This window comes from Corylus avellana, chromosome 4 (assembly GCF_965113065.1).
Source record: "Corylus avellana chromosome 4, dhCorAvel1.hap1.2, whole genome shotgun sequence".
Taxonomy (NCBI): Eukaryota; Viridiplantae; Streptophyta; class Magnoliopsida; order Fagales; family Betulaceae; genus Corylus; species Corylus avellana.
The window spans coordinates 16669260-16688719 of NC_142493.1; the positions used below are offsets into that span (position 1 = coordinate 16669260).

The 19460-nt window shown below is 35.3% G+C and overlaps 4 protein-coding genes across 4 annotated transcripts; 2 read left to right on the plus strand and 2 right to left on the minus strand.

Annotated features, from left to right (window-relative positions):
- The first annotated feature begins 265 nt into the window (after positions 1 to 265).
- LOC148586375 (uncharacterized) lies at positions 266 to 1216 on the plus strand. Its single transcript, XM_088515596.1, has 2 exons — positions 266 to 575; positions 699 to 1216. The coding sequence occupies exons 1-2, from the start codon at positions 266 to 268 to the stop codon at positions 1214 to 1216; spliced, it is 828 nt and encodes a 275-aa protein (XP_088371722.1).
- A 21-nt stretch (positions 1217 to 1237) lies between these two features.
- LOC148586376 (uncharacterized) lies at positions 1238 to 2715 on the plus strand. Its single transcript, XM_088515597.1, has 3 exons — positions 1238 to 1424; positions 1512 to 1747; positions 2107 to 2715. Exons 1-3 carry the CDS (start codon positions 1238 to 1240, stop codon positions 2713 to 2715), a joined length of 1032 nt encoding a protein of 343 aa, XP_088371723.1.
- A 12303-nt stretch (positions 2716 to 15018) lies between these two features.
- On the minus strand, positions 15019 to 17777 carry LOC148586377 (protein FAR-RED IMPAIRED RESPONSE 1-like). The gene is made up of 3 exons (XM_088515598.1): positions 17322 to 17777; positions 16849 to 17280; positions 15019 to 15129 (listed from the first exon to the last, which is right to left on the minus strand). The coding sequence occupies exons 1-3, from the start codon at positions 17775 to 17777 to the stop codon at positions 15019 to 15021; spliced, it is 999 nt and encodes a 332-aa protein (XP_088371724.1).
- A 99-nt stretch (positions 17778 to 17876) lies between these two features.
- LOC148586378 (protein FAR1-RELATED SEQUENCE 5-like) lies at positions 17877 to 19241 on the minus strand. The gene is made up of 2 exons (XM_088515599.1): positions 19186 to 19241; positions 17877 to 18744 (listed from the first exon to the last, which is right to left on the minus strand). Exons 1-2 carry the CDS (start codon positions 19239 to 19241, stop codon positions 17877 to 17879), a joined length of 924 nt encoding a protein of 307 aa, XP_088371725.1.
- Between the last annotated feature and the right edge of the window lie 219 nt (positions 19242 to 19460).

Consider the following 19460-nt stretch of genomic DNA (forward strand, 5'->3'; position numbering starts at 1 on the left):
TTTGTACTATATTTATGATGCCATAAGATTTCGAATCGAATGAGTATTTTGATACAGAAAAATTATACAGTTTTTTTTATTTTAGTTTTCATTGTTAGATTTTGTGGGTTAATTTGATAGGATTGAATTTATTAATTTATTTGGCATTCCTTCAATTGTTAGTGATAATAAGAAATATAATGAAATTCTAAACAAAAATCTTATACTTTTAGATATTTTTTAGGTTAATTCTTGATCCATAATTTTTCTTAAAGTTAAGAGAAATATGGGAAAGCCAAAAACACTTGATTCATTCTTTAAGAAAAAAGATGCGAGTCAATCAGAAGTTAGTACTTGTACACATTTAGAGAGACCTTTAGCAACGGATCTCGAGGCTTTAGTGACTAATGAGCGTCCCTCCAAATGTCCAAGAATTCAACCTGAAGAAATGAATGCTACCTTTTTGCAACGTGATCCAGGATTACGTCCGCAAATATGGGAATTCCCTGTTAACTTACAAGATGACATTCGACGTGCTTATATTAGAGCCAAACCATGTCAACCCAAGCTTTCGAAATATCCATATTCAGGAATGAGTAATAATCGTCACTGATTTCAAGCCTCTTGGTTTGAGACATACTCAACTTGGTTGGAGTACTCAAAATCAAAGGATGCTATATTTTGTCTTCCATGCTATGTTTTTGCTAAGAAACCAACAGGTCGTCCAGGATCAGATGCATTTACAGGGAAAGGTTTTAACAATTGGAAAAAGGCAAGCGATGGGATGAATAGTTCTTTAATGAGACATGTGGGGAAAGATCCAAATTCACCACATAATATTGCCGTGAAATGTTGTGAGGATCTAATGAATCAGTCAGGGCATATTGACAAGATAGTTGAAAAGCAAACATTACAAGAAACAAAGAATAATCAGTTGCGGCTCAAAACCTCTATAGATAGTGTTCAATGGCTTACATTCCAAGCATGTCCCTTTAGAGGTCACGATGAAAGCTCTAGCTCGAAAAATCAAGGTAACTTCATTGAATTGGTAAAGCTCCTAGCAAGCTATAATGACGATGTTGCTGGACTTGTCTCGGAAAATGCTCCAAAAAATGCCAAATATATATCACCCAAAATTCAAAAGGAAATCCTACATATCATTGCAAATAAAGTGCGGGATGTGATTAGAAAAGAAATTAGGGATGCCAAATTTTGCATTCCCGTTGAAGAAGCTTAGGATGAATCAAAAAGGGAGCAAATGGCTATTATTTTGAGGTTTGTTGATAAAAATGGTTTTATTAGGGAGCGATTCTTTCATATTGTGCATGTTAAAGATACTTCTGCATTAACTTTGAAAAAAGAGATATGTGCTATTCTTTCTCGTTACAATCTCCAAATTGAAAATATTCGAGGCCAAGGATATGATGGAGCTAGTAATATGCTTGGTGAATGGAATGGGTTACAAGCTTGATTTGTTAGGGATTATCCCTATGCATATTATGTGCATTGTATGGCTCATAAACTACAATTAGCTTTAGTTGCAGCATCTAGAGAAGCCAAGCGCATTCATCAATTCTTTATCCAGTTGGCTTCAATTATTAATATTGCTGGAGGTTCTTCTAAACGTCATGATGACTTGCAATCTATTCATGCTGTTGAAATTGAAAATTTGGTTGCTTCTAATGCAATTGAGACTGGAAGGGGGATAAACCAAATTGGCACTTTGCAACGACCTGGAGATACTCGATGGTCATCTCATTATCAATCTGTTTGTAGCATGATAAGAATGTATGGTGCAACTTGTTCAGTTATCAACAAGATCTCAAATGAGGGAGCTAATTATTCTTAACGTGGTGATGCTGAAGTGGCTTACATGATATTAACATCATTTGAATTTATTTTGATATTGCATTTGATGAAAGAAATTATGGGACTCACGAATATGCTTTGCCAATCGTTGCAACAAAAGTCATTAGACATTTTAAATGCCATGAGTCAAGTTTCAACTACACAATCACTCATTCAAAAAATGAGAGATGATGGGTGGGAGCCTTTGCTTACTACTGTTAAATCATTTTGTGAAGAAAATGATATTGATATTCTTGATATGAATGCTCATTACACTAGAGTAGATCTTGTCGTCAAGATGAAGGGTCTCCTACAACAATGGAGCATCATTTTAGAGTTGATATATTTACTGCTGCAATAGATTTCCAGTTACAAGAATTGAAAAATAGATTTAATGAGCAAGCTGTGGAACTCCTCATTCTTAGCGTCGCTTTAAGCCCTAAAGATGCATACAAATCATTTAAGATTGATGATATATGTAAGTTAGCTGAGAAGTTTTATCCTCGAGATTCCACCGAGCAAGAAAAAATTTGTTTGAAATTTCAGTTGCAGCATTATAAGCTTGATGTGCCAAAGCATCAAGATTTTCAGAATATGTCTACATTATCTGAGTTATGCAGAGGATTGGCAGTTTCAGAAAAATCAAAGATCTATCCTTTGATTGACAGATTGATTTGCCTAGTGTTGACTCTCCCTGTTTCTATTGCGACTACAGAACGAGCTTTTTCTGCCATGAAACTTGTAAAGACTAGATTGCGTACTAGAATGGAAGATGAGTTTCTTGCAGACCATTTGGTAGTTTATATTGAGAAAGAAATTGCTAAGAATTTCACTTCAGAGATGATAATGGATGAATTTTATTCCATTAGCGATCGTCGTCGAGCATAATTTAAAGGAGAAACTATGTTCTTTTTGTTTTTATTTTCTTGTACATGTCTATAGTAGAAGAAAGTTCTCTTGATCTTTTCTCTGATGATTCTATAGACATGCAACTTTTGTAATGTCGTACAATTTAATATGAAATTAAATTTAAGAGTTCTCAGTTTTTATTTAGCATAAATACACACCTATAAAGAAAGACAATATATATCTATATATTTATGTATTCTATAAGTCCGTCCCCCCAATCCTAAAATCCTAGTTCCGCCCCTGCACAGATTGTTCATAAGTAGATTACACTTGGAGGATGTATTGAACCAAGCCCTGGACCAGGAGGTTCGTTCAATTTTTGACAAATAATTGTATGCATCCTGGCTTATAAACCTCAATTCCTCCATTTCCTTGTGGAATTCAGCATCAGTGTATGCTTCAACCGCAGCCCATACCTTGTCCTTCAATGCCACACCACAATGACCAATGTCTTTGTAGTTCACATACAAATGTCTTACACAAAACTTGAGATTAACCCTGAGAATAACCGCATCGAAAGCTAGTTGCAGCCCCTACAAACAAGTCACAATTGTTTTGAATATTACACATCCAAAAAAAAAAAAACCCTACTCATGAACTTGAATTTATGAAGAAAAACAAAAAACAACGAAATATAATGAACAACTAGGATTGTTACCTTTTAATGATAAAAAATAAATGTCCATCCTTGTGTAGAGGGGATGCCAAGATCTGATAGCAATGTCTCAAGAAATTGCATATAACTGTCTTTAGTTTCTGCCCCAACAACTGCAAGTGCCAGTGGGTACATGTTATTATTGCCATCCCTCGGTATAACAGACAAAACTGTTCCTTATAAGGAACTTTTAAAAAAACATTCATCTAACCCAATGATAGGCATACAACCAGCTCGAAAACCTTTATTCATGACAGACAATGAGAAAGTAAAACCTATGGAAACATGTTGGATGATCAGGTAAAGGTCTATCAACTTTCATCATCACACAACTACCCACGTTTGTTTGCCTAATTGTTTCACAATAATCCCAAAGCTTATTGTATTGGAGCGTTACTTTACAAAGAATTATATCCTTTGCAAGTCTTCTAGCCCTATACATCTGGCAATTATTAACATCAACACCTCACTTATCTTTGACTTCCCCAATGATTGCCTTTATAGGCATGTTAGTTTGTACTCTAAACTTGTCAATCAGTTTGTCGGCAATCCATGTAGATTTGACAATAGAATTCCTATGCTTCATTGTACAAGTGTGTTTGGGCTGTAATGATCTAATTTCAAATGAGTCATCATCCTTACATTTACGACCGTACACCCTGTACCTACAACCTGAATCCCTGTATACCACAATACATTTGGCTAAGTAATTCTTTTTAAACCTTATATCCTTCCCCTTTCTTAAATTGTTCTCTCTAATTGCTTCTTTAAAGACTTTGATTGAGAAAAATTTCTGCCCAGTACTTTTCTGTGAGTCTTGCATGTCAGTTTGTTAAAACTTAATTCGCCTAGTCACACATGTGGCAAGAGATGAAACCTCAACTTCCTCATCACTTAAGGGAGGGGATACAAGAATGTCACTTCAGGCCATGTCTGAGTTCGCATCATCATCAACTTCATCACCTTAGCAACTACCCCTTCTACAAACTTCTTCAGCTCCCTCTACACTTGCATTTTGATTATCACCCTCATCCTCCTCCTCATCATCACCATCCTCCTCCTCTTCATCATCATCATTATCCTCCTCCCCATCCTCACCCTGATTACCCTCCCCATCACCCTCAACACCACCACCCTCCATGGATGGCCTAAGAAGCTAGTTATCTTCCACAAACAAGTCTGGCTCTAACAACTCTTCCCAATAAGGATCATCTCGATCAATCCTACTGTTTTCACCATATTTACCATCATTGTCATCATAATCATCCTCATATTCATCATCATTAACTGTCGGCTCATCGAATGTAACAAGGAACAACTTAATAACCTGTACCCTTACATGTGTAACAACCATTTCTAACACATTATGGTCTGATGAAATTAATTTCAGACCACTTTGGATACTACTACCTGGGTGTAAGTAATACACCAAATCCCCTGACTTGTATCCATAATTTTTTACTATACCCTCAATCTCCAAAAATGACAACTTGTCCGCTTCAAACTTCTCGTCATAGACATCTACCTCACCCCCCGCATATGTGCATGTAAACCCCCTATTAATCTTACCACCGTAGTGCACCTCAAATACAAACTCTTGTGTAGTCATCTTAAACAATAAAAGTAATAAAGAAAATTAACAAATCAATAAAATATTAAACAAATCAAGCTTAAGTAAATATCAATCAATTAATTAATTAATTAAAGTTAATCATTAATTACTAGTTGAGGTCTATTTCACATATATGATAAGATATGTTGTTTTCAGTATAGCATGCACATGCAACCAATGAGATTGCTACAGCTTTTTTTTTATTATTATTATTATTATTTTATTTTATTATAACCGTATTGTTCAAAACATGGTCAAATACACATGCATCAGTACAAGGCATGTAATCTAAAGTGGAGGCACATCCAAAGACCACATGTAGACAATATGTCATTCATTAGTGGGCCACGTTAGGAATATTATGTCTTAGTACATCCTCTTCAAAACAGAAAACCGTATGGACCAACCATGCAACCAAAGCGTATAGCTTCCCAAAGCACATGTCAACCCTAGGGACCATATTATCCATCAACCATAAACTAACAAAAGTACATTATTCTGACAATAGCATATATATATATATAAAGCAGCCCAATAAAGTTCACAATCAATACAATATATAATCGAAAGGAAGCAGTACAATCAACTATTCTGATATTAGCATAAATATTCATAAAGCAGCCCAATAAAGTTCATATAAAAACACAGACAAGTAAACAACAACCACGTGTCAAACCCCAAAATCTAGGGCACTTTAAAATGAGGATTTGCGATTTTCTCCTAACAACTAACTAAGAACACGTACTTTGCAAAAATCCTACTTGTAACAACTAAATAAAAACCAAATCAAAATAAACCAAACTAATATTTAAACCCTACTCCATCGAAATCAACAAAACCTAAACTTTTACGAGTGAACATACCTTCAAATGCCGAAATCTTGTACATTTTGTTTGGATTGATATCGAATATTAAATGGGTTTTGATTGATTCGCACACTGAAACAACGACTGCTATGGTTTGCTAAGGGAATGGGTCACGAGAATTCTTCAGTCAATTGAGGCGTGTGAGAGGGACGTTGCACTGCGTGAGGACAGGGACAACACTTAGGGCTTTTTACCCTAAGTGCAAACGACGTCGTTTGGGGAAGTAATATGAGTTCATCATGAGGATGGGTTAAGTGTCTTTTTCTAACTCAGACCGAGGGTATTTTAGTAACTTAACCTAAATAAAACGACGCCGTATTACATTTTCCATCCAATTTGACCGTGAACATTGACCAAGTGGCCACTTTGATATTTTTTGGAACTTTGTGGGACTACTTTAGTACCTTTTGAACATTATGGGGCCAACTCACAAATGGCTGTCAGTTTGGAGGGCTATTTTATATTTTTCTCTCAATTGAATCACAACCGTTTATTTAAGTCAACATATGTGCGTGCATAGTACCCTATAAAACTCTAAAACAAGCGTTTTTTAGTTTATAGGCTTAAAACTTATATCATTTTTTATTTATTGGCATTTATTTCGCAATAACTAATAATTAAAAACTTAATAACTTAATACTATTTTTTTAAGGAATTGTTTAAACTACCATAGGATGTAGTGTAGGGCTGGAAATTTTGACACGACCCGACAACCCGACACGAAATTAGCAGGTTTGGGTTTACCTTAAACGGGTCCACCCGTTTATGACCCGTTTATGAGAGCCTGGCGGGTCGTGTCACTGGTCAACCCGCGGGTGACTCGCCAAACCCTTTTTTTTTTAAAACCTAAAAGAATTAAAGAAATTAGAAAAAGACTAAAAGACTAAAACTAAAAAACGCATCCTCCAGAGTCCAGAAGAAGAGTCCAGACACTGAAACAGTGAAACCCATTCGGCCATTCCTCCCTCTCGGCCTCACTGAGCTCACCGGACCTCAAGCCACACCACCACCCACTCCCACGCCACGGCCACGCCACTGCCGGTCTCTCTCTCTCGCCGCTCCTCCACTTGTCAGTCATTAGACTCCTCACACAGCCACGTCCCAACTCCCACGCCACGCCACCGCCACTCCTCGCCTCCTCTACCGCCTCTCTCTCTCTTCCGCCGATGTCGTATCCGGTATGTATCTCTTTCTTCAGTCTCTTGCTCTCTCAAATCTGAATATCTGATGCTCTGATTTTGTGGATTGTTGGGTTTTGCTTCATTTTAGGCTTTTGTGTTTGTTGTGAAAATTTTGAAGTGATTTTGTGTCTGGCGAAGAACGAAATGGGGAGGGGATTTCAGTCTCTTGCTCTGTCAAATCTGAATATCTGATGCTCTGATTTTGTGGATTGTTGGGTTTTGCTTCATTTTAGGCTTTTGTGTTTGTTGTGGAAATTTTGAAGTGATTTTGTGATTTTGTGTCTGGTGAAGAACGAAATGGGGAGCGGATTTCAGTCTGTTGCTCTGTCAAATCTCAATATCTGATGCTCTGATTTTGTGGATTGTTGGGTTTTGCTTCATTTTAGGCTTTTGTGTTTGTTGTGGAAATTTTGAAGTGATTTTGTGATTTTGTGTCTGGTGAAGAACGAAATGGGGAGGAGATTTTAAATGTGAATCCATGCTTTTGGTAATCCATCCTTCTTGGCTGGATGGGGCAAAGCCGGCAAGCAGAAGTGGAATTTTTTTTTTTTTTTGGTTTTCTTTTTAAATTGAGTAGAAAAATATATTTTTGGTCGTTGTGATTTGGGGTTGTAACAAAGAGGCCTCCAATTTATATATATTAAGTGATTAAAGCTCCAATATCTCATTCTAGAATACTTATCAAAAAAAAAAAAAATCTCATCCTAGAACATGCTAGGAGGCCAACAATTTATATATTTATAAAATTGCTAAACATAATTTGACAACAAACAATGTGTTTGATGAATGACAAAGAATTAATGCCTACTTAATTCTAGTTTCGTGATAGCATTACTAAATTTGGTTTGATTCTTACTTTTGAACTTATCTTTAACTAACTTACTAATGATTATGTGTGTAGGTGATTAACGAAGATTCGGTTGTATTCGATGATGATGTGGTTGAAATAAATACAATAGGAGATGAAGATCCTTCTGTTCATACGAATCCGATGACGAACAAAAGGGTCCAGAAGAAGCGTAAGAAGACCTCAATAGTTTGGACCCATTTTGATGAAGTTCGTTCTAAAGATCCAAATGACTCAAGGATATGGGCAAAATGCAAGTTTTGTGATCATAAATATATAGCTAACAGTTCACATGGAACTGGAAATCTGCAGAAGCATATGAAGGCTTGTGGGGGGAAAAATGATCATGATATTCAGCAATTGCTCCTATCTAGAGATCAAGGAACTCTGTCAGTAAGTACCTCAAAATTTGATTCTAAAAAATATAGAGAATTGTTGGTTGCTACGATTATTAAGCATGACTTGCCATTTTCATATGTTGAATATGATGGTGTAAGAGAGATGCATAGATACTTGCGTAGTGATGTACCATTAATCTCTAGAAATACTGCTAAGGCAGAATTCGTTAAGATGCATATGTTGGAGAAACAAAAGATTAAGTCTTTGTTAACTGTTTGTCCTGGGAGGATTAGTTTTACATCTGATTTGTGGACTTCTTTGAAAACTGATGGATATATTTGCCTCACTGCTCATTTTATTGACAAAAATTGGGTATTATCTAAAAGGGTGATAAGTTTTTCATTTATGCTCCCACCACATAATGGTGATTCTTTGTCTGACAAGATAGATAGTTTGCTACAAGAGTGGGGGATTGATAAAAAGGGTTTCTCTATAACATTAGATAATGCTTCTGCAAATGATGGTTGTGTTGAGAAACTGAAACAAAAATTAAACATGAGGAAAGCCCTTCTTTGTGAAGGTGAGTTGTTTCATATGCGTTGTTGTGCCCATATTCTTAATTTGATTGTGCAAGATGGATTGAAAGAGATCACTGATGCTATCCAAGTGAGAAAACAAAGTTTTCTTCATGCTGTCAATCAAATGTCATTGGACAGTGACAAGGGGTTAAGACAAGATGTGTCAACCAGATGGAATTTGACATATCTTATGCTTGAGAGTGCTATTCACTATAGGCGTGCTTTTGCTTATTTGGAGATGACTGATAAAAATTATAAATTTTGTCCTAGTTCACTTGAGTGTGAAAGGGTGCTTTTATCGTGCTACATGTGCTTTTTCTGGTACCAAATATCCCACAGCCAATTTATACTTTCCTGTAGTTGCATTGATTTATGTGAACTTGAGGCAAGAAGTGGGCGAAGATGGGTATAAGAGATTAATGGCAAATCAAATGCTCGCCAAATTTGAGAAATATTGGTCAGAATTTAATGTAGCGTTGGCCATTGCAGTTGTCTTGGATCCTCGTTACAAGCTTCGCCTTATAAAGTACTACTATACGAAGATTTATGGAGCTGATTCTAAAGAGTATAATAATGTTTTTAACAAGTTAATCAAACTTTTTATAGAGTATAGTACTCCTACAACTTCAAACTCCACAGTCATTCGGCCACAAGAAGACCCAGATTGGGAAAAGGTGAATAATATCATAAGTTTCTTAGCTCGTTAGTAACTTACTAACTTAGTATATTATATATATACTCATAATCACTTACTAATTTTATGTTTATATTCTCTTTGTTCATGTAGGAATTTCTAGCATTTGATGGAGTCGATTCTGATGCAAACAAGACTCAATTAGAACTTTATTTGGATGAGCCCAAGTATGTGGAAAATAATGCGACATTTGATATCCTTTCATTTTGGAAAGGAAATGAATTTCATTATCCTGAAGTAGCTGCCATGGCTCGTGATATTTTGAGTATTCCTATTTCGATTGTTGCTTCAGAATCCACTTTTAGTGTTGGTGGACGTGTGATCGATCAATATAGGAGTTCACTTAAACCTGATATTGTTGAGGCATTAATTTGTACTAGAGATTGGTTATATGGAGAGCAAGGTAATATTAGTTATTTGCATATTTAATTTTTTTCATTTACTTATATTTTTTTTTATCTTACTTTAATGACATTAATTTCTCTTATCTTTTGATATAGAACAAGCTTTAATGACAGTGGATAACGAAGAAGAGGATGTTCTGACATTGGATAGTATCAGTTCCTGTGAGATTCCAAGTTCATCTGGACTTGGAGCATGTTAAAATGAGTATATTTGTGGATCATTCAATTATTCAAGAGTGGACAACAAGTGGCAAAAATGAGAACTCATTTTGTATTTGTAAATTTGTAATGATGTAGTTTTTTTTTTTGATTAGACAATTAAGCATATTAACTTATAACTATTAAGTGATTTGGTGTGGCTAGCCTGCTAGGAGTTTAATTTTAAGAGATACTTGCTAAAAATATTATTATTTTATTAAAAAAAAAAAATCATTTTTTAAGTTAAACGGGTCTCACGGGTCGTGTCGGGTGACCCGCGAAATACCCAGGTTCGTGTCGTGTCGGGGGGTCCGACCCGTTTAATAAATGAGTCGTGTTTGGGTTTTTGTTAAACGGGTCGCGGGTACCCGCGGGTCGTAAAAGGGTCGACCCGCGGACCCGTTTTGCCAGCCCTAATTGTAGTGTTTTAAAATGGGTTATTCAATTATTATTAATTTATTCATATAGCATATACTTATTAATAACAAAATTTGTAGCATATAGTCAATAACTTAATAGCATATTTGATATAACATATAGTATTATTTAATTAAAATGTTAAATTGTTAATACTTAACACCATTACGGCATTTGATCCAAAAAAAAAAAAAAACATTAAGGCATTAACAATGTTAGACACTTAGACTGTTAGTTGATTCCATAAATTAAAAAATTAAAAATAAGCAATGTAGAAGTTGATAAAGCATCAATAAATTACTCACTTAGTCTATACAATATATATAATATACTAACTTACTAAGTTACTAAGTAGTAGTCTAATAGTTTTTTTTTTTTTTTTTTTTTTTTTTTTTTTTTTTTTTTTAAAAAAGTAGTCTAGTAATATTACTTAATATTTAATGTCATATAATGTTAAATTGTTAAAATTAAATTTTAATAGTTTGTATATAATGTCACGCGCTATTAACTAACAAACAAGTAACATAGTTGGTAGTTAACTAGTTACATATTAACCAACTTTGTAATTACTTATATCCTATATTCCTATTCATATGTTATCGAATTTAGTATATATTAACTAAGTTACTAAATTATAACATTAAGTTACAATATAATGTTATACACTTAATCAATATAAGTTCATATAATTGTATACACTAACAAGTAATGATCATGTCACGTGATCTAAATTCAAATTATTAAGTTTTTACTTGTAAATTATGATTATAATTTATAAGAAACACATTAGTTACTTAATTATTAATCGCTTAATCAAAGAATATATGAATGACATCACATTGTCATTAATCATTATACTTACATATATTCATGCAGACATTAGGGAATGTTGTGTAATGACTTGAATTCTCAAGTCATGGGTGGGGCCAAACTATTTGTTCTTTGTAAGTCTAGAAAGTGTTTCTTCATTGGATATGGAGATGAGGCCTTTGGTTATTGATTTTGATCAAAATCGAAAAACCACTAGAAGTCATAATGTGAATTTTAATGAAGGTGTTGTGTACAAGGATGGGCCAAGTGTAGAACCTGATGTTACAAAGCAAGAACCGAAGAAGCCTAAGTGTGTAAACTTAGATGGTAGTTTTGAAGATGCAATTTAGAACAGTGTTCAACAAGATGAAGAGAGAGCAGACTCACATGTTGAGCAGGGAACACCTTTCACGGTTGTCAGTAGATCTACTAGAACTATTAGATTTTCACAGTGTTTTTCACCCTCCCTATTTCATATTCTGTTGATAGTTAGCTAAAGACATTTGTTGAAGCCATGGAATTTGAAGATTCAATCAAGTGGGAGATTGACATGAAGGGTGAGATGGACTTATTATTGACTAACCAAACCTCAGGGCTGACAAAGTTTCCAACAAGTAAAAAGGCTTTGCACAACAAATGGGTGTTTAGAATAAAGGGTGAACATGATGGTAGGAAGTGCTATAAGGCGAGATTGGTAGTTAAGGGATTCTAGCAAAAAGAAGGAATTGACTACACAGACATATTATCTTCGGGGGTGAAGATGACAACCATTAGTTGTGCTGAGCATTGTGGCGGTGGAGAACTTACATTTAGAGAAGTTAGATTGTAAAGACAGTGTTCCTTTATGGTGAGTTGGAGGAAGACATTTACATGCGGCACAAGGATTCACAGTGCAAGCAAATGAGAGTTTAGTGTGCAAACTGAGAAAAAGCTTGTATGGCCTAAAATAAGCTCCGAGACAATGGTACAAGAAGTTAGATAGCTTCATGTGTAGTACTAGGTTTACAAGGTGCAATGCTGATCATTGCTGCTATGTTAGGAGTTTTAAGAACTCTTATACTATTCTACTCTTGTACGTAGATGATATGCTCGTTGCAAGGGTCAGTATGGAAAACATCAACAAGTTGAAGAACCAGTTGTCTAAGCAATTTGCAATGAAGGATTTGGGAGCTGCTAAACAAATTCTTGGGATGAGAATCATTAGGGGCGAGGCCAATAGCACACTGAAGATTTTACAGATAGAGTATATGAAGAATGTTCTCAACAAATGTAGCATGGATGGAGCTAAGTCAATGAGCATGTCCTTGGGAGGTCACTTTAGACTAAGCAAGGATCAGTCATTGAAGACGGATCAAGAGAAGACATACATGAGCAAGGTACCCTACGCCTCAGCTATCGGAAATCTGATGTATGCAATGGTCTGTAAAAGACTAGATATTGCACATACAATGGGAGATGTGAGTAGGTACATGAGTAATCTAGGGAAGTAGCTTTAGGAAGCAGTCAAGTGGGTTTTGTGATATATATGAGGAACTTCATATATGTCCCTTTGCTTCATAGGTGCAAATTTGAAGCTGCAAGGCTACGTGGATGTTGATCTAGCGGGTGATATTGATAGCAAGAAAAATACTACAGGGTTTGTATATACTTTGGGAGGTACTGCTGTGTGTTGGACCTTAAGGTTACAGAAAAGTGTAGCCCTTTTCACTATATAGGTTGAGTATGTGGCAGTGACCGAAGCTGGAAAGGAGATGGTTTGGCTACAGGGTTTTTTGGATGAGTTGAGTAAGAAGAATGAGATGGGTGTTCTAAACAGTGACAGTTAGAGTGCCATTTTTCTCGCGAAAAACCCGGTGTATCATTCAAGAACAAAGCACATACATTTGAGGTATCACTTCATTTGATCTCTTCTCAACAGTGAACAATTGGTACTTGAGAAGATTCATGAAATTAAGAATCCAGCAGACATACTGATAAAATATGTGACTATTAAGAAATTGAAGCTATGCTCAACTTCAGTTGGTCTTCGAGCTTGAGGACAGGTGGAGAAGACATCCGGAAGAGATTCATTTTGTTGCAACTTGATGGGATTCAAGTCAAGTAGAAGATTTTGGTTTTAGGTTTCAACATCCAACTTGTATTAGGAGAGGAGCTTAGCACCGACTTGTGTTAAAATCCTACATAGACTTGGACTGGGTTTTCTTTCCCATGTACAGCACCGACTATTGGACCTTATAAAAGGAGCATGGCTTGTGGGAAAAGGAAAAGGATCCTCTCCGGTCCCAGTCCATGGGAAAACAAGGTGGGGAAAAAGTGCAGTGTGTGTGCCGCACAAGAAAATGAGAAGCCAAAGTGGGCATTTTCTTCTTGGATTTTGTGAGATAAACAAGAGAGAAAAACACAAAAAACACAAGAAGCCTATTTCTCCTTTATGTGTTATTAGACACTTGTGTTAAAGTGAGATTTTAGTGTATTGAGATTTTGGGTTTTGAGTAATTTTTTCTCCCTACTACTTTTGTACTCCATATTTTGATAGTGAATTTTTTTTGAGTTGTCTGTCAGGGAATATAAGCTTGTTAAATCAAACCATTCAAATTTTGGTATCATGTGTGATTGCCTAATCTTTGTTATTCCGCATTCTTTTTATTTTTCGTATCTTTAGAGTATTCCTTGGAGCCTTACCAAAACCATTTTTTAGTTATTTTGATGAAGCAATTTAACAAAAGGGACTAAAATCCTCAATTTTAGCATTTTAACTCGAAATAAAAGGTAAGTGAACTCACCCACCAAGTAAAAAATATATAAATCCAACTAAAATATATATATATATATATATATATATAAATAGAATAATAAAAATAAATTGTTAAAATAGTGAGGCCGGTAAATATTTTCTAAAAAAGTGAATTATTAAAATAAAGAAAAATGTAGTTTTATTATTTTGGTGAGAAAAATTTGGTGAGTCCAAAATGTTCATCTTTGAGAAATATGACAAATTTTCTGACACCTTTTACCTCACAAATCTCTCTCACCTTCTTGCCCTTCTGCACGACTGGAGAGAGAGTGAGAAGAGCAGCAGATCAAGGGTTGGGCCACCGCTGTCTTGCAGTTGGTGGTGGCTGAAGCAATGGAGAGCAGCCAAAGCACATGTACCACCGTCGTCTTCCACCCAAAGAAGGGCCTGGATCAAGGGTTTCTTTCTCCTTTTTTTCTTTTTCCCAATTAATCACTAAATTTTCACTTGATTTGAAAATATATTCGAAAATTAACTCTTGAGACGGTGGTGTAGCTCTTAATAGGAAATCAAAAAAGTAATTTAAAAAAGGGAGAGGCTTACATACAGTTCTTTTAAACTACCGCAATCTGCGGTAGTTTAAAAGAACGGCTCAGATTTTCCTAAGGGTTAAAGAACCCAAAACTGCAGTGATTTTTTTTATAAAAAAAAAAAAATTGACGGCAAGGAAGATGCCGTTAATACTCCCCAGCCAAACGTTATCTCCCTCTTCCCCAAAACTTCTGTGAGTTCTGTCTCTCTGTTCTCTGGTGTGCTATGGGTAGAAAAGCCCAAAATCGACAAAATCTCCAGCCTCTCGGTGCTTGTTGACGAAGATGCCCGTTAACTCGCATCTCTCTCGTCTCCAAAACTTCTCTGAATTCTCTCTCTTTCTGTTCTCTGGTGCTCTATGGGTAGAAAAACCCAAAATCGATGAAATCTTCAGCCTCTCGATGCTTGTCGACGCCGGCAGCCCTTAAACGACGATGACCTTTCTTATGCTTCCAATCCCGTTGTCGCTATGGGTAGAAAACCCCAATATTGATAGACCTGGGATTTCTTAGGGATTGTGGCGCAACAACTCTACCCAAAAATGGAGTCCTCGCCTCTGCCCAGAAGTCTGCAATGTTGGCCAGTCGTGCAATAAGCCAATAAGGTGCACAGTGAAGAGCGCAATGGGAGATGGGCCACACTGTTTTGGTTGATTTTGGCATGTCTTGCCATTATGAATGATGATGGTGCATTGGAAATTTGGTTTTGTTTGCAGCGCCAGACAGAGCCTTCGTCCTCATTTCATTTAGGACTTCAAACAAACACCCCATGTCCTACTCTTTCCTTCCTACTCTCTTTTCATTTTCAAAATTCAAATTTTCAATCAACTCCCTGTGTGAGTGTGACCCATTAGTTTGAATTTGCAGCTGCCTAGCAGTAGCAGATATCTGTGTGTGATGCATTTTTGGTCAAAATTAGGCTGCTCCGAAAGAGCTCTAATTAGGAAGTCTGCAATGTTGGCCGCGATGCATCCGGTGAGATTGATGTGCATTGCGAATTTTATGTTTTTGGGCCATTTTATGGTTGTTTTTTTTTAAAAAATTTTTTTTGTCATTTTGAGTTGTAAAGAAATTCAATTAATTCCATAAATATGTTAATTGTAATTTGGCACATTCCCTGGATTATGATAAATTTTCTAGAATTGTTGTTGGCATGTATGACTACTTCTGGTTCTTTCAGATATAGTTAGACCAAGTTTGGTTGTAAAGATGAATTTGCCCACACAATTTGTGCACTTCAATTATATTTCAGGTTGCAAACTGAATCCGGAAGCATGAGGAAGCACCTCCTACCGTTGCATATCACTGGTTGGATTACTAAGTGTTAAACAAGAATGACTTTAGTGCATCACTCTTCTTCTTTTTTTCTTTTTCGTTTTTATTTTTAATTTTTTATTATTATTTTTTTTTGTAACAGTGCATCACTTTAAAGTTCACACTAAGAAGGAAAATAACTCTAAACATAAAATGATCATAATTTCTGTCATAGAGAAATAATGTTGTAGTTTTAGAATTGGAACTATTAGTACTGACCATTCTTGAAATTACACTGACAAAATGAGCTCTAACTTAACAACAGACCATTCTTGAAATTTCAAAAAGAAATAAACCAACCTCAAAAGCTCTACACCGACAAAAAGAGCTATACCTTAACACCAACTAATGGTTAGGGAAAAAAATTCACCAACCTCAAAAACTCTACCCATGTTGCAATCCATTACAAATTACAAAAAGAGCTCTACACCAACAAAAAGAGCGAGCTCTACCTTAACACCAACTAATGGCTAGGAAAAAAAATTCAGCAGAGTCATGTCATGGATGTCCAAACTTGTAAGGAGAGTTGAACTACTCGCAATATCCTGCAATTTTTCAAATGAATTAATAATTACAATAGTTATTAGCACCAACATTATATATGCCTTGAATAAACATTCAAATAAAATCAATTGAAATGAAAGAAAGACATAAGAAAAAAAGGTGAATATCGGTACCTGGTTTGAATGACAATATGACAAAGGATTAGAACTATCCACTCTATGCATCGATGAAGTTGTACACTGACCCTATTTTAGTTACACACTCATTAATAAATGAAACTCATATTAAATAAGTACGTAACATGTATAAATGTGAAACATAATATAAAGTTTATAAATGTGAAACTTAACATAAAGTTGTAAGACTTACATGTATATACTGATTTGCTTGTGGGGGAAGATTGTTGATACTTTTCTTCTTTTTTTTAGCTACTTCAGTACAACTTTTAATTCGACGTCTTCCCTTGCAACCTTGCATCTTTTTTATGCCTTTAGCACTTGTGATTGCCATCTCATCTAATGGATTTTCTTCAGAATTTTCAACTTGGCTAGGATCAAACTTCTTTCTCATTACATCTTCAATCTTTTTGCTTAACTCAGCATAGTTTTCCAATGCTATATTGTATGCTTCTTCACATTCAGCTGCTCGACTGATAAGCTTGACATACATGGGGCACAAAGACCTATATCGATTTGTGACTTCTAAATTAGTGTCTATTATTATTTCATGTCCATTGAAGTCTTGCACGATCTCATTCCTTGCATTTTTGGTCCACCTCTTAAGGATGTACTTCTCTGGAAGATCTCACAAGTACAAGCATTGGAAATCTTTGCTGCTTCTACCAACATAGGTGATGACATCTTAATTTTTGGTAACTTCTGTCTTAAGTTATACTCCGCCAACAATTCCTTGTAACGCTTATCATTAAGTAATCTTTCAAAATGTGTGAAGAACTTTACAATATCATAATCTGACTGTAAATAATTCTTCAACCCAGAGTTCAAACTTTCACTTAATTGTGTAGAATTTATTCCTGCAGAAAAAGACATCTTGACATATGCTTTAGCCCATTTCTCTTTCACTTCAAATAAACGTTGTAGCCAAGAATTTTCACGTACATTGTACTTATGAAGCATAGCATCCCAAGCAATGAGCAACTCATCTTTATCTTCCCAAACTTTAAAACATGCATGGAGATCACTTTTAAACCCATTCTCATTTCTTAACAAATGACCAATATGTTTCAAAGCATTTTGCATTAAATGCCACGTACACAATCGATGGTAAGTATTAGGCATCACCAATGATATAGCTTTTGCCATTGCAGGATCTTGATCGGTAAAAATTGTATTTGGCTTTTTCCCCGACATTGACTCAAAGAAAGTTTCAAACAACCATCAGAAGGACTCTATAGTTTCATCGTACAGAAGTGCAGCCCCAAATATCACAACCTCTCTATGATGATTAAACCCAACAAACATTGCAAGCGGTCGATACTCCTTATTAGTTCTATATGTCGTATCAAAAGAAACTACATCACCAAATAACTTATAATCAATAATCATTTGCGCATCTGCCCAAAAAATATTTGTTATCTGTTCTTCTGCATCCAATTGTAATGCATAATAAAATGAGAAATTCTCTCGCTTTTTCTTTTCAAAGTATTTAAGTAAACCTCCTAACTCGCCATATTTCAACTCTCGTTGTCGTTTACTGTGAAGGTAATTCTTTTGATCTTGCTTGGTGTAACCAAGAACATCTCTTCCACCGGCTTGCCTACCCATAAGCTCATACGAATCTTTCAATTTTATACCACTATCTTCAGCCAAATCGATTTCCAATGCTTGTACTTGTGAGATCTTCCTTTGTGATGGCATCATGTGAGCACATTGTGAAACATGAAGAGCATGATTATGATTGAGTTCAAAACTATGTATATAATATTTTTCATTATTCTTACCAAGTCGAATTTTCATATGTGCTTGGCAACCTGTCCTTGTTTCAGCTCGCTCATGTGTTTTTTGACCATCTCTCTCCCATTCAACTTTAAATCCTTGTTTACAGCATACAAATTGTCTTGAAGTCACCACACCATCTACCTTTCTTTTATTACACCAATCTTTACGAATACTAAATCCACAATCTCGTCCATACTCATTATAAAAGTCGTATGCCTCTTGTTCTGAACCAAACTCAATGCCTACCTTTGGCATATAATCTGTAACCACATTTTGATCAATGTTCTTGTTCGTCTCTTCCGTGTAACTATTCGAAAAATAAATCACAAACCATAGTCATTATGAGTCTTATAGTCATTGTATGCATATTTTATAGTCATTGTAATCACAAACCATAGTCATTGTGTGTTGCAAAATATCTCAAAAAACAAATCCATTGCGAGTATTATAGTCATAGTATGCATGTTTAAAAAAAAAAAAAAAAAAACCGATAAAAACTAATCTTTCACCCAAATACTGAATCTCTGGTAAAAAAAAAAAAAAAAAAAAAACAAATACAACCCTTCCATAGGAAAAAGTAAATGAATCTTTTGTAGAACGTATATATATGACACAGGAAAAAAAAAAAAAAAAAAAAAAAAAAAAAAAGAAGAGAATCTTTTGTAAAAAATAAATAATAATAAAATACATCTCATAAAAAAATTCTAAAATGAAGAAAATTATACACAACATGACGACAAATACTAACCTGTCAGGAGAGTGATTGACTACCTCTGTACTTGGAAAGAAAGAGTCCAAGGTCATGGCTTTTGGAGTCTTCAGTAGGGCCGGCGTTGATTAAAAAATTTTTGGGTTTTCTACCTTTAGAGAAGAGAGATAACGTTTGGCTGGGGAGTATTAACGGCATCTTCCTTGCCGTCAATTTTTTTTTTTTTATAAAAAAAATCACTGCAGTTTTGGGTTCTTTAACCCTTAGGAAAATCTGAGCCGTTCTTTTAAACTACCGCAGATTGCGGTAGTTTA